The 17265-nt window shown below is 27.1% G+C and overlaps 1 protein-coding gene across 1 annotated transcript in view; it reads right to left on the reverse strand.

Annotated features, from left to right (window-relative positions):
* Positions 1-5018: 5018 nt before the first annotated feature.
* LOC107162900 (angiotensin-converting enzyme-like) overlaps positions 5019-17265 on the reverse strand; it is a 38491-nt gene continuing 26244 nt past the window's right edge. The window contains exons 12-14 of the mRNA XM_015510041.2: positions 10566-10706; positions 6500-6666; positions 5019-5957 (exon numbers count right to left, since the gene is read on the reverse strand). Of these exons, the coding sequence (XP_015365527.1) occupies positions 5806-5957; positions 6500-6666; positions 10566-10706 (460 nt within the window). The 3' untranslated portion in view covers positions 5019-5805. The remainder of the gene's footprint in view (positions 5958-6499; positions 6667-10565; positions 10707-17265) is intronic.

The raw sequence follows: 17265 nt of genomic DNA on the forward strand, positions 1-17265 counted from the left end.
ATTTTTTTTTTTTTGATGTTTTAGATTAGTGTATAATTTTAAATTATTTAATTTTTTCCAAAAATATAGGTGTAGGATAAAAATAACGGATTAAAATATTATATTATGCGAATTTAAGAAAATTATAAATTGAGATATTTTATATTTTCATTTTTAAAGTAATGTGGATTGATAGAATTTTGTGTGTGTGTATTTTTAAATTTTTTATTTTACTGAAATAAATCTAAAATCTCTACATATTCTTTGTACAACGAGTAGGTTTGACAAGTGACAATTAAAAGTGTTGACACGAATTATGAGATAAGGGAATATACCTAGTGGCAACGCCCTATAATTTTGTGATTACAAAAGTCTTTTAGATGACCAGTTTTAAAAATGTACATAGTGTAGAAAAAGTGCACTTTATAAGGCAAAAATCAAATAAAAATGTTCATAGATTAATTAACTATAAATATAATTACAATTATTATTTCAATAATAAATAAAATAACAGTTTAATTTTAATACATACACAAATACTTATGTAAATTTAATTTTATTGTATAGTATATTTTATTTTTTGGTTGATTTAAAAGGTATACATTCATTTTTTACAAGTTTTCGTACATTAAACACTCCTAGCCCTAACTTTTGTTATACTGTAGCTTTATGTGCTTGTCCACTGAACCCCCGTTGTTTTTTTTAACACGGCGTTAAAAAAATGTTCAATCATTGGAGAGGACGTGAGAGGTGTCTATAGCATCCTGCTGCAGCACATATAAGTTTCACAGCGTTATAAGTGTATACCTATTAATTTAATAAAATACGATCTGAAGACTTGCGCACGCACGGTGCAGCGGTGCGATATATTATACGCTAAACGTACATAATTGATAGCCAGTTGGTACGTCACAAAGGACGCGCACGTATAATATCTCAACGATGAATATATTTTCACAGTCCAAAGCCGCCGTGATGTGAGTTTGCGCCGGATGTAGAATGGATAAACGCAAACTGGGGGGAAAACAAAAATTATTTCTCTCGTTTGCAGGTTTTAGGCGTCAGGCCATACGCAACAACTACGCCATTAACAACACTATACCCGAACGGTATTTATTTTAACGACGAAACGATCTGCGAATAACACTCTATATTACAGTATCTACCTATATAGGTTTATACGCTATTCAAATCCGAGTTCGCTTGTGATAATATTATTATTATTATTATTATTATTATAACAATAACTGTATAGCTGTAGCTGATTTTCACTTGTACGAAATCCGTGTCGCGACGTAATACGCGGGCACAAAATTATCGTGTCGATTTGCTTTTAATCTATCTCGTTACGGGTGACTCGTAATATTTGCAGATCTCCTGCTAAATCTACGACCACATTTTGTGGCATCGCTGATGTACGAACGCAAATAATAGAAAACTGTGTAAAACACGTGATATTATAATCCATATTCCATATATCATAAAAAAATACATGTCTGTCCGTCATCCGTCTATCGGCTGGTTAGATTTGTCTCATTTAAAAATTAATAATATTCCTTTTTTACGACTACATTTATTAAAAAACACACATACACAATTCTTTGGGCGAGGGGCAATGCGCTAATGTCGCTTATGATATTGGTATACGTGGAAACGAAAAGGGATGGAAAGTCCTCCTCGCCTATGTAAATTGTAAACATTAGTATTTAGTGTTAAACATGAATAATTTTTATAAAAACATTATAGAACGGTGTGACTGTTATTTTCTCCTGATTATTTATAAGATGATTCACGCCAAAATGCTCACTCCCGTGTTTTATTTTAATAATAATACATTTTTTTAATTCTGATTTTTAAATTTTTTAGTATACTCAAAGACCATTATTTCAAATATTTGAATTTGTTTGTGCTATAAGATGTGCAGTTTCCCGTATTCGCGTGACGATACAAACTTCAATGTCAAACGAGAATCTCCATTTTTTACTGTACATCTTTAGGTAGCTTATTTTTCGAATTGAACTATTTTAATAGGAATTTGGTTAGGTTTGAATATTACTTGCAATTTTCAGTTTTGAATTGAATCAATCATCACAAATATTATATACGTTTTGTCTTTTCCTAAACCTTTCGACAATCAGCTCAAAAATGTAGGCCCATTATGTAACATAAATACTATAATCCTACGTAAATCGTTTTTATTTAAACGATGTCTTCTACATGTCTTCGTACGAGCACAGTATTATAATAATATATTATGTTAATTTAATCGTACTTGCTAATAATATTTAATTCGCACGCATGCAATTTCTGTATATATTAAATCGTTTGATTTATGTTTAGTACCTACATATATTATAATATATCCACACGTGCGAGTATTGCGAGTCTATGCGTGTAAATTAAATGTTAATTAACATTGTTGTAAGTAAAAAAACAATAAAATATGCGAAAAGATTATCCTTACGTTAGGCAGGCGTTCTGTTCAAAACAAACGCGGTCTCTACAATCTCACAACTTTATACTGTTATACTTACAATTACAATACATTTTTCTTTCGTGTTTTTATATTGGACACACTATAATATAAAAACGCGAAAAAAAAAATTCGACTTTTAATCTATAAATCATTCAGAGTGTGTAAACTGTTTGATTCATTTGCAGTCATATGAAATGCATTCAGAAACCAAATCGTAGGCAAAAGTCATCTAAAAAAAAAAAAACGTCCACTGTGGTATTGGTATATTTCATTAGTAGAATAGTTTATATTCTCGTTTTTGCCCTCGCAATTTTTATCATAAGTATAGTGTTTAGAAAAACAGTTCTATGATTAACTGACACCGCGATTAAAGCTTACTAAATTATTATCTGTAATTAATGAGATTTTATAAATTCCGATAACTATAAATTCAAAGGGTTTGCAGTCTGTACTCTGCAGAATTAAAAGATTAAAATTATTATTTGAGGTTAAAATAAATATAATTTGACAATGAAAAACTGGTTTGTGAAATAAAACATAATTATGATTTTTATTGTACTGATTTTTTTTAAAAATTTAAATAGATTTTTATCATATAATAAGTAATAAAGTAATAAGTATTGAAAAATGCAATATACAATACACATTTACATTTTTTTTTTAGATATATTTTTATAGTTAGTTTTTATAAGCTTAAATCATCAAATTTTATTGATCCACTGCTGTTTGTCGGTTAAGTAGCTCTGTGGCTGACGCTACAATGCTACATCGAATGTCATAATGGTTAAAAAAGAAATACCAAATATAAACAATAAAACGTCGGTACCTTCGCGTAAAAAGAGATGACGTCGATGACGATAGGAATAATAATTATAATGATGAAAAAAGTGTGTATGGCGTACACACGGATCCGATGGACGGCAAAGATCGGTCATAGGTATAATATAATATAATAATAATAATAATAATAATAATAAAATCATCTCACATGTCACTGGTGCATTATCTCCCAGATCTGTTTCACTCATTAATCAGTGCCGTTTCCGTTAGTCGTATAGGCGGCGGCGGCGGTGGCGACGAGTGGGCTTAAAAAAAAAGACTCCCTTCTTTTGATTCGCGTTCTATATAAATCTTCTGATTAGCCGCGGACAACACGCAACAGATTATATCACACGACCCTCTGGGAAACCGAGTGCATTGTTGTCCGGCCGCGGCACTGCTGCACTGAATGCGGGAGTTAAGTGAGCTATATTATACCTATATAATACGTGTTCGTAATTGCAGACGAGGGGTGCAATTGAAACCGCAAATCGTTTCATTCACGACACACACGCGCTGTTGAGCACGAAATGAATTGGTCATAATATTTTCACGTAGACCCCCAAAGTCCCGGCTGACAGTGCGGGGAGAGGACGAGGCTCATAATAAGGAACTGCACGGCAAATGCGGTTAATTCACCGAGGCCCGAGGGCACAGTTGTATAAATATATAATCATTACGCGCGCGTATGGAGCAAAAAAACACTAACCCCCCGCAAGAGTCGCCGTGCTATATCATAATATAATTTTGTTTTTCATAATCCATTAATTGTTAGACAATATATTATAATCTTGTTGATCAAGAGCCAACCATACGTCAGCTCTTTCAGATCATGCAGCGATAACTTATAATAGTTAATACTATTGAAGCATATGTGATTTTTTAAGTTTATGCGACAAAAAACATTTTCACGTGCCTACGCCAAATTACATATACACTTGAATCTATTGTCCGAAGATGATAATATTATTTATAAATATGTAGTTGTACATGATAAAATCAAGACATCGTGTTCTTCTTTTTATTGTATGTATATAGGTAATATGTACACATTAAATAACAGAAAGCCCAATAATTATATTTTGATGATTAATTATATGGAGATATGTAGATATGTCAGTTATTTATCTCCACAAACATTATAACAATATTTTATTTTAGTACCTAACTATATAAATATTTACACTCCACAGAAAAACCTACCTAAAAAAAATCTAGTACAGATCATAAGCCATAGCTCTCATTAATAACTAAGTATTTAAATATATCAAAAATATTTATTTAATGTGTACATACATTTTTAAATTTATGTTAAACGTAGGCAGCTGAGTGTGTATTATTTATATGCTTATGTTAGTTGTTTGAATAGATATACCTAATATTTTGTAATTATTAGAAAACATATTTTAGCAATTTATTGTTCAAATATTGATTTACCTAATTGAATTTTTAAGTACCTATTATAACACCTAATGATTTTAATTTTATTATTATAAAACATATAGTAGATATTCAGCTAAGGTTGAACATGTATTAATGACATATGTAATACAAAATCTAGTATTATAATAAAATTAACATTTTCCCCCACATTTTTAAATTGTCTTATGTACGGTAGTTACTTTTTACAAAATACGTTAAACTAGTATACATATACATTTATATGTATAATGTATATAGTCAAAATATAAATTGTATTTATAATAATTTTTTTTACAGTAAATGGAACAATTTTAACAATAACTTACAATAAAAAATATATTTATATTTTTGGTTATTTTATATGAAACATTTTCACAATAGTTTTCACAAAAATTTTTATTTGACATTTTTTTTTAGCGTTTCCTTCGTATAATAAAAGCGGAAAAGTAACTGTGTTGTCTAATAACCATAAAAACAGTATTACAAATTTTGAATAATAACATAATCTTACAGTATATTTAATACTATTATCATAAAATATAAATTTAATTGTCATGCCTTTAAATGGTAACGTAATGTATATTAATTACAGCATTTATATAATTATGTATTTAAGTAGTATATATTTTTCTAAAAAAGCTCAATAATTTTTAACTCCAGTCTTACAGTCTAATAATATCTATAAAACTAGAAAACATGTTTTAATAATACAATCATAAATAAAGCTAAAGAAGTAATAATATAAAGTTATGACTTTATAATTTCATAAAACTAAATTAGTAAAATATAAAAATTATTATTATTTGTGTTATAATGAGATATTTTTATTTTCGATACATACGAGTATATATAATTTTTTTAAGTATAGATCTAATATTAAGATATGTATTATATAAATCAATATTATAGTATCATGTAGTTAAAAAAGTTAGGTAAGTTGTAATTTTAAATTGATAAACCAAAAATATAATGAAAGAATATTAAGAAAAATTAATTTACTGAAACTTTAGTGCCACTAGGTATATTTTTTGAGTAATATCATGCCAATTGTAAGCATGAATGTTTAATATTAATATAATTTTGTACAACATTTTTTAATTTAAAATTCATTAAATTAAATATCCATTGATGCATATTAACAATGTTGATAGTAAAGATATTAACATTAAGGTTGACGTTACTGAAGAATTAGCTCCATTGTAAAATCCTCCATAAACCTGTAGATTAGCCGTTTCAATACTATGCTTACAGTAATCTCCATCTAAATAAAATTAACATCATCATAATTTTTTTTTAATTCTCATGTAAAGTGGAATAATATTGAGTTAAATTTATTGGACAAAAATCACAAATATTATATTATATTATACAATTTTTACATACAACATACGGTGTATACATGTATTATATATTATAGACTATTGCCAATGTGTTTTTTTGTTACCATATTCCAAGTTGTGCAAGGTTAACTGGTCGCTCATCTCGATTTTTTTTCATATACTCATTATAGCTAAATCATTAAGTACCAATACACTTAGATAATATATGGTCAAAAACGTCTCCAGTTAAACCGATTTTATAACCATTCAAATGTTTAAAAAAATATTTGGCCATGATTCAAATATTTTCAGAGCATATAATATATCTCTCCATGGGATGATAATCATTAACTCATTAATTCATTTATGACCTAATGTTTTTTTAAATTATAATTCACAAACATCCGTAGGTATTCAATTCAATTTTGTTGAAGAAAACATTAATTATTTATGAATAATTATTATATTATCAATTATGACATACCATAATTCCATCCAATAAACTGGCCTGTCCTGAGGTTTTCATTTCGTAACCATTCCTCGAGTGGTTGGAAAAATTCTCTTAGAGCTGTACCGTCAAGTTTATTCTCCCCAATTGCTAGTGATAAAGTATCTCTCCAATTTTCGGATGATCCGGATTCCATGATTTTCCTATAAAATAAAAATGAAATAATTTAAATCGTATAGAAAATACAATTTTTAATATTTGATTTGTTTTCATTAATTATTTCTTATAAAGTAAATATTTAATAATAGAGATCGATATAATTCAATTCCATCAAACTATGAAAAACTTTTATCGTTTAAACAGTTGTTTAATAAATAATGTTAAAATATGCTTAAGATTTACAATACATCAATTTTGGATCTTAGTTTTGCAGAGCGAGGTGAAAAAATCCTCAGAATTCTAACAAAGAAATTACTCTCTTCTGTCGCTATATTATATTTCTCTACATATATCATATGTAACTCTAATTTCTTTAATCCAAATATAAATATATTAATTGATTAAGTGAAGAACTAAACGAATAAAGATTATATTGCAATTTTTTTTTTTTTAGTTTTCCCAGATTATTTTTAAAAGTACTGAGAATTTTCTACATAATAGACATCACTCTTAAGAGTTAAGACTATTATTCATCGATCCACTCAGAATCTATAAAATGTGTAAAAGTTAAAGTTATTCCTTCTTGAAATCTATCTCCTTGATATCGAAAACTTTGTTATATTTTTTACGTTGTAGATGTCCTTCGCTCTCTTTCTCTCTTTTAATATTTTATATTGCAATGTCATCTAGTCAAATTTGTCTGATAACGTATCATAAATATAATTTTATTTTGGTAAATAATGTCATTCATGCCTTTCACGATTTTATTAAAAGTGAATTTTAAAACTCCTACGGCTATAAATTATAAGTACCTACTATCCAGTATATAGTTAACACATTTATCCTACACCTGGTGTAAAAATATAAATTGGCAATTAGTGAATAGATGATATATGTACATTGACTTTCCTCAACAAATTGTAGTTACGATTATTTATCATTTATAATCTATAACAGTGATTTGTTATTTTATTATTAGAAAAAAAAAAATTAAACAATGAAGAAAACCATTCAAGGAAACGTCCTTATAAGAGGTAATATATATAATATATATCGATATGATGGTCAAACGCGGTCGATCTTGGTCGCCGCCGAATATTAAGTATGATAAATCGCTGAATCATACAACACTCCATTATTATATTATGAACTTTATATAGAATGTGGAAAAAATCGATTCATGTGCGAGCCATAGTGATCACTTAAATGAGAGTCAATACTCAATATCTATATAATTATATACTTACCTACGTAATATCTACATCGTATTTATTATAAATATATATATAGTCGTCTTAGCCAGCTTTTATTTTTGTTCAAGTATCGCGGTTTAAAAGTATTTGTATTGTATAATAGATACGTTAAGTGTAATAACGACATAAATAATATAATATATTCGGAATATTAATACCTATGTATGTCATATATATTACTTGCGTTTCGGCCGCCATCGAGAATATTATATTATTATTATTGTAATTATACGAAGAAAAAAAACGACCTCGTTACATCATCGTAAAATGTAATAACCCGTTAAATATTTTCCGTTGATAAAATGTACATATTATATATATATATATATATATATATATATATATATATATACAGGCACGTACGTCACGCGAGGAGTATAGACCTTTTCTCTACGTTTATTATTTACTATTATTGTATCATTCTCCACATTTCGGTCCTGCACAGGAAATACGTCCACCGAGAGTTTCACTTTTTTGTTTTCCCGACGAGAAGAGACTTATCGCAACGTTATAAATATATCTATAGTATACTGTATATACACTGCACAGCGTTGAACATGAGTGCTAGTTGCTGCAATCGTACGACAAAATTCAACACTCGAAGCGCGGACCGGACGTCCGGACGTGGTGTTAGATAATAATAATAATAATAATGATACTATTGTCACAGTGGTGACCGACAAATTAATGTCGCGTCTTCTTCTTATATTTATAATAATATGATATTAATATTACAGAAACGTTTCTGAAAGTCCTTAGGTACGGATGACACTGCACATATATATCGGCAACAGTATGTCAGTATGTGATTCGGTGTATATAGTTAGGAAATTTGTATTTTATAGGAAAACAGTTGAAAAATCAACCAAATAGAAAAATCTTTTAAGTTGCACTTAAAACCTTCATTATTTAATATTACATACACGCTCTGGAGCATCGCCAAAAAACGGATTTCAATATATCGTAATAATTTTAAAAAAAAAGATGAGTTTACTTGCAATCTGCATATTATGACAATTATGCCATAAGTTAATAATATTTTTTAATCAAATTTTTACGATAGGTACTCGCGATTCCTTTTTTATTGTGAAAAATAAATTGTAGTAGGTATTTAAAAGTTTTTACTTTGATTTTAAACACGAATATGGTGAAAAAATATCATAATATTATAGTGATGATCTTTAGTGTATTTTTGACTTTTTTTTGTAAAACTTATATTCTCATTATTATACTCATTTATTTGCGGTTTTAGTTGATTTTACATTAGCTCCCATCCCCGGAATATTGTTTATTTAAAAATTTAAATACACATTAATTATGTTATAAACCTATTCAATATTCATATTTCATTATAATTTTATTTAATTATTCCCGTTTTATACCATCGTCTGTTTATCTTAATTTATTAATATAATGAAATATTATTAAATTTTAATATACGTTACGATTCGCGTTATTATTATTATTTCACATAGTTGTCGTCCTTTATTTGGTGACATTTAAGTCGACTCCGCGAGTTCTGAAGTATAATTAATTTTTTGATGGTCTTCGCGATCGTATCAACAGGACGTCACACCTATGTGACGTACCTACCCGTTATACAAACGCATAACATACCAAAATGTAAATTCAACATAATATGGCGATATTATTGTGTTGTTATCTTTTAATATGATAATACCAAAGCGAAATAACTCACATTACCAAACTTAAAAGTAATATTTACGTGTTTTTTGCTTGTACGTACTTAAGTTGCATATGCTATATTTAGATTTTTATGCAAGCTATGCATACGTAAAATATTCTTTAAAAAGACTCATCACAACTCGCTTAAAATTAAATATCGTAAGAAACCAACGAGATAACACAATAAATGTTCTAAACCTTGATTGTATTAATAGTTAGGTCTATTCACTATAATTTTAAAATTAGCAGCAAAAATTCGTAACGGTTGAACGCAAATTTCCCATGTTGTCCAGTTGTGAGACAGAGCCAACACTACATGTAGATACGACCTCTTCTTAATAAATCTTATTGTATATCGATAATAACATATATTATATTATTGTACCTAGGCATAATGAGATATTATATATCGACTATATTTAAAAGCCTAGGACGAAATCTGAAAATCTGGAACTCTGAATGTGGAAGACCAGAAAAGACCGATCCTACGAATGATATTGAAAATATATTTTAAATAGTACCTAGTATATTATATTATTATTGTTGGTGTCGTCGTCGTCCCGCGGTGGTAAACACGAACAATACGTTTTATTAATACTATTATTCGTGGGTATTATAAATATAAATATATAATGTAAAATGTAAATTGTATATCTTGCGGCATCGTATAGCACGCTTTTCCGTGTCGTAAAAAGAAGAGACAGACTATAACAATCGACTCGACGACGATTGTGGCTACGGGTAAACTGCGTATAATGTGGACGTTTCACTGGAAAATTGACATTTGAATAGATTACATCAAATGTAATATAATAAAATATTTTAAAACATAATTATATGCCTATACATCTTAGTCAAACAACTGCTCCGTTTCACAACACAGAATTATATCGTTATAAACTACGTAAGTATAGTTAGGTACAGCACGATTTCGACCAATATCATAATCTAACGACATCAGATAAAATTGCATTTTTCCATATAATATTAGTAATATTACTCACTTTACAATGGCGCCTGCCTCCTTGCTCCGGTAAATGTCGCATTTGTGTAACAATTTGTTCGGGTCGTTAGGTCTGTACTGCCCGGACGCCAAGCACATCGCCTTGTGAATTTGGAACTGTAGGACCGTTCCGAAATAATACCTATTAACAAACGTGTCAATTTATAGTAATAGCAAGTACAACACAATAAATAAACAAACACTATAATCGTCCCAGTGAACAAAATCGAAAAAACAAAAGCAAATGGCAATAATATACAAAAACGGAATGTTATTTTTTTAGGCTGGGTATAATGAGGAGATAAAGCGTGTTGTGTGTAAAGTATTAATATAATAATATAGTATTTTCGTTCCAAACTTGTTTACTGCAACTCGTGGTCAAGCAAATTTAATATTATTAATGTGAAAAAAAAAAATGGATACTCGTTTTATTATGGTCGAGTTTACGAAATGGACGAATATTGTATAAGACTAAAATAGCATCACCAAGTCTGAGAGAATTTATCTTCTAAGTGCAAATGTCAACGACCCACCCCATATTGGGTAGTCGTCTGTTCAAATTCAAGGTTAAGATGGTGTTTATTTTCTTCTTTTTGAATAACAAGCCTACCCGCAAAACAAAAATGTCGTTAATGTTTTCGAATAATATTCGAATTTAATGTCGATTTTAAGCAGTTGAATATACAATCTCAAAACTGGTTTCTTTTATGTAAACAATTTTAACATATTAACCAAAAATTCTTCAACAATAAAATATCTAATTTGTAGATATTCTGAATTTTTACTAAATTTGTACAACTCATTTGTTATTTTATAAATTAGTTAGTAAGTTTTATCTAATATATGAACATAGGTATCTATATATAATATTATAGTACATTCAAAGAATATTAATTATTTTACAAAATTTTTCTTGCACCTAAATAGTAAATTGGATTTTAAACTTATCGTTTTGATTATAAAAAATAATCTTTGCAATCTACGTTATATTATAATGATGTTTAGACAATAATTTATTATTAACTGTTAATTACTAAATAAGGAATTGGATGTTAAAATAACTGTACCTACATGACAATTAAATTCTTATTACATTTAATACAAGGTCAAAATTAATAACATAATGTATCATGTTTAAATCAAAACATGTCCATAGTGTTCATAAAATAAAACAACGCATTCATCAAAGAAAAAATGTTATTACATTTCAACTATGATTTGGTTGTCCAGAATGGTCAGATGTTATAGGTACCTAATTTTGACTTGGATAGGCGTAGAAATATTACAACGTAAAGAATTTATATATTTCGTATCATAATAATAAGCATTACCTACTTTGTGTATTAGTATTAGTAGAGTGTCAGAGTATTTATTTTTTTGATACGAGATGGCGAAAATACTTATTAAATTTTCCAATGAAAGTCAGAAATAATGTTATTATTATTATCATATTGAACGTAGAATCTATAGGTATATTATCAAATTGTAGACACGTAGTAATAATAACAATACATTCATATTGCATCATTTTTATTATGTTCACATTCAAACGCCATAACACAATTTAACCGTACAAAGAAAATTGGTTTTATTATTTAATTTTTTTTAACAAAATATAATATAAAACATACATAATAGTGTAATATAGTGTTATCGATGGGACGTATGAAATACGCGACACGGAACCACAGTAGCAGAGTAGCAGACGTGCAGTTATAGATAATCTATTTCGTGTTGTGAGGTTGCTCAAACCCTTTTATTCAAAATTGTCTGATCACTGTTTATTCTTAACTTTCCAACGATTATTAATGTATAATATTTATTCTAATTATATTTCACATTGTATAAAAGTATATTTAACTTTGAGCTATCAAATTCGTAACTATTTATAAGACCCAAACGATTTATATTTTATACCTAAACTATTAACGAACCACGACGTTACACCTATACCCTAGAAAAAAATAACTTTAAGTAGGTAAGAATATACTAGATATTAATTAGGTACTTGTAATTCTTAGTTTATACTTGATAATAGAATTAAATTTTAGGGAAATTAACCTGTTATTTATACAGGCGTAAAATTTATTCAGCAGAAACAAATAAATAACGATATCGAATAACAGGCATTCGTTTTACCTTTAATATCAGTAATTAATATTCAACAAACTATATTTTTATGTTTAGCTTTATACATTGGCTATAGCTATAGCGCTAAGTTTACACCAAGTCTACAAAAACAAAAAAAATATAAATAAATAAATACACAACACCATCAAACTTAATTTGATAAATAAAAAATAGCAACAAAACGTAATATTTTCATTTACACCCAGAAACAAATATAAAAACATTTACGACACAATATTATATATATATATATATATTTATTTATTATTAACGGTTAAAATAACTCCGATGTCAGTACAAGAAGTTAATACCCGTTTAAACCAAACATAATAATATGTTGTGAAAAACAGGAACAATAAGAATTAAGAAACCCCTAATGTTTAGTGCTTTTGAGCCGACACGAAAATGTTTCCAGAAACATGAACATAGTGTTTCCAATTTATATAATGTTTTAATGTCATGGACATTTTTCAATTTTTTCTTTTATTTGTTTTACATTTATTGTGAGACAGAGAGTTACTTTTTTGTTCACTTGGTGTGAACCTAATTTAGTACTACTAAATAGTTTAGACTGTTTAAATATAACTATGTAAAATTGTATTAATTCTGAAAGTCATCTCTAAAATAAAATATATTGTGACCATACAAAGTGTATTAATAAACAAACTGGTCGTGCATAACGATATTTGTAGAAAATGCGATATTGATAGCTATGAGATAATCGTTACCTAAATGAGTATAGCCAAAAAAAATCATAATTTTAACTAGTTATAGGTGGTAGGTAATCTATAGTTTACACAACTTGTGGAATTTATTTGGGTCATCAATTATGAAATTGTATAAGAAAAAAAACACTTTTTTCTCATCTTTTTATACCGAACAAACAAGCCGGTTTTCGGGACTTATAGTAATATGTTTATTAAATCATTTACTTTTATAGGCTCAAACTACTACTCATCCAAGGCTATTTTAATAAAATTGCCATATATAATATTTAAAAACAAAAATTCACAACCTCTTCAATTTAATTTTAAAATAATTATGTATAATTATTTTAAATGATTGTTGAATTGAGTACAATTTATTATAGATTATAATTCCTACATTGAAGATATCACACGCATATACAATATTATTATAGTTGATGAATTATAAAAGAATAGAATATAGAAGAACGATGTCATCATAATATATTTATATATTACGCTTACGCATAACATTACACAAGTAGAGAGTCTACTGTGTACACTATTCATAGGAGATATACAATATTGTATAATACATTTTATTTTATAACGTTTTCCAATAATTACAAAAATCAAACGCGTTTAGTTTGTTTGCATTAAATAATAGATTGTAAAATAAAGTAACAATTATGTATAACTTGTAACATTTTGAAATTATAAATAAACAAATATTCAATCATTTTTAATTCTCTCAAACCATACCTAATATTAAAAATATTTCTATAATAAACTGGCACTATTGTTACTTAAATTGTTGAATAAAATAATGATAACTATTAGCTAATACTATAATATAACGTAAATATATTTACTTACCTAGTATAGGTACCACTATTATAATTCAATGTACACTTATTAGTTACTACCTACTTAACGATATATATGTGTTCAATAACAATAATGAATAAACCCGAATCAAAACGTACCTATACGTGCGTTAAAAATGTTAAAATGTTAATGTTAGTATGTTAGATATTGTTATTGTATTGTATTTTATATACACGCTGTTATAATATAGTGTTATGTATAGTATTTCAATAAAACCTCCTCGTATTGTAAGTCGTTCATCTGTAATAATATAATACATAACTCGATAATATGCAGTTGAGCAATTTTTATTAAACGGTAAGAAATTAAATAATCAAGAAAATTGATTTCATACGCCCATTCACAAAACTCCGATGTTTATTATGTTGTACCTTCCTATAAAATAATAACACGTTTAAAAGAAAATTTTTTTTGGAATTCAAAATTTTTGAAAAAGATTAGTATACCTATATAAGTTGATACACGTCATGTGAATATTAGTCAAGTAATCAATATAACCCTCTCTATTAAAAATATTCATAGCTACTCCACCCTAAGCACTATTTGCGTCATGGCCGTATGTCGTACATATGTTTTAAAAGTTTTCATTTAAATTTAGCACGTTTTTAGTAAAAAATTTCGTTCGAATACATTATATTAAGTAGATGCTATAGGTATGCTAGATATTTTTCCTTTGCAAGAAAAATTGAGGAATCATAAATATGTTTTAGTGTGACTATAATAGTGCAGTATAGATAAATATCTAGTATCACGATACATTTTGTTAAGAAGTAAATGATTATTACTTTTTTTTTATATATAGTTGATTCGTGTTTCTATACGGTAATAAACACAGCGTAACCAAAATTGGCATCGCAAAAATCGGTAAGAAAAAAAAAATTTCCAGACTAAAAACATATTATATAATATTATGTTAAAAATAAGTTGACGAGTGAAGTAGGTGCCTAATAAAAGTATATTGTAAAGTTAAATAATATCAAATACATGTTTTTTTTTATTTTATAAATAGTGGTTTTTAACATTGATTACGAAACACTCATATGAACAATATTATAGTCTACGAATAGTCATTCTACTATGATTTTTAATTATTCGTTGACATATTTTATTCTATGATTGATTACTTACGAGTTAAATAACGACAGATCTAATTTATGGACATTACTTGTGCAGCGCTATAATACTTAGGTATAGTAGCACAAAAATATAATATCTGTAACATTCTATGACTACAGCCTAGTGTAAAAATACACCATGAAATCATGAATATTTTTTAAGTTCTTCTGATCAGAGTTGCAGTAAAACGATTTATAATAGTATGTGGGCTGAGTGATAAAATGTACCTATGAAAATATTTTATAATTGAGTATTCATTATTAAACATCAAAGTGTTTTTCAAAACATCTATCACGATTAGTTTTATATAAGTATATAATATGAAAAACGTTAAAATAGATTTAGTGTTCAAAAATATATGGACATGTTTTCGTATTTAAATTATTTATTATAATAAAAATACAAAACACTAGTCGAACAAAAGAGTATTTTTGCACAGCAGGAGGAAACCGGTTTTTAACAGCAAAAATCTGTTTTGCATTTCTTCAACTCGCAGTCCAAAAGAAGAAGCAGTAAAAGAAGAAGACGTGTAATAGAAAAATAGATATAATAATGGAATAGCGATAAAATCGTTCAAATATGTACTAATGTACCTAATGTAAAATAATTTAAACGGTTTCGCTCAATAGTACCCAACTTCGTTCTACCTAAGCCCATGATGATAAATCATAATAAAAATTAATTCTTGAACTTGAATTCAAAAAACATTTACTGATCAATTATATTATATTTTAAATACCTAGTAAATTAATGCTGTTAATGGCAAGTACAATTCATGCACCATAAAATAGTTTTATAATAATTTAAACAAACGTAACACATTTTAAAATAGTTTATTTAAAATAAAAGTAAAATCAATAAATATATTTTTGAAAAGGTGATTAAGTAAAAAATAAGACTGGATTAGTATAAAATTGTTGCGTTAAAATTGTGAAATGGGTATTTGTTATGGAGTTATTATAATAATTTAAAATTAAGACAAAATTATGAAATAAACAAAAGATAATTGGTTTAAAAATTACATTTTCAGATTAGTACAGAAAACATTTACTTGTGATATATAATATAGATTGTATGATGTACATATAAAGTATATCAAAAATCACAAACCAAAAATCTGTGATAGATAATTACCACGTTATGATAATAATTCCTGTGACCATATGTTGTTACTTATAAAGTTATAACATACACACTGGGTACATATAATACAAATTAAGTTTATGCTGGGTATAAGAATAGGTGAAGTAAACAATTGCCCGTAAACATAGGAAACACTCAGCTCGAAAAAAAAATTAAATTTGAGTATCCTTCAACATTTTTAAAATTTAAAGAACAGTATTTGTTCAAATACAAATGCATTTGTTCTTTGATTCTTTCAATTTCGTTAATTATGTTAAATTGACTCCTTTATATCAAATAATATGGAACATATCAATTGTCTTAAACAAAATGCACAATATCAGATTATAAAAATAAAAAAAATTAACTAATTATATGCTGAAAATTATTTTTGTAGTATTAAATTGTATTAAATTGTATTAATATTTGTCCGTAATAGTTAAATGTATAATTATAGTTTGGATAATACATGGAAGTTCTAGAACATATTAACATTTAATCAAGTATATAATTAAAAATATTTTTAAAACCTATGAAAAAGCCTTGTATGTATAATATACTAAAATGTATAGGGCGCTACCAGGTTCTTATTAAGCAAATAATATTAATATTATAATACATTATGCAGTAAATTATTAAGTTGAGATCACATTTTTTTTTTTTTTAATGAAGGCTATGAAAAATTAAATAGGTACGATAGAAGAAATAAAAAGTTTTCATTGAAAATAGAACGAAAATATTATAGAGTTAATTTATTAT

The sequence above is a fragment of the Diuraphis noxia genome, unplaced genomic scaffold (genome assembly GCF_037042655.1).
Source record: "Diuraphis noxia isolate RWA-SAM2 unplaced genomic scaffold, SU_Dnox_SAM2 contig0002, whole genome shotgun sequence".
Lineage (NCBI taxonomy): Eukaryota > Metazoa > Arthropoda > Insecta > Hemiptera > Aphididae > Diuraphis > Diuraphis noxia.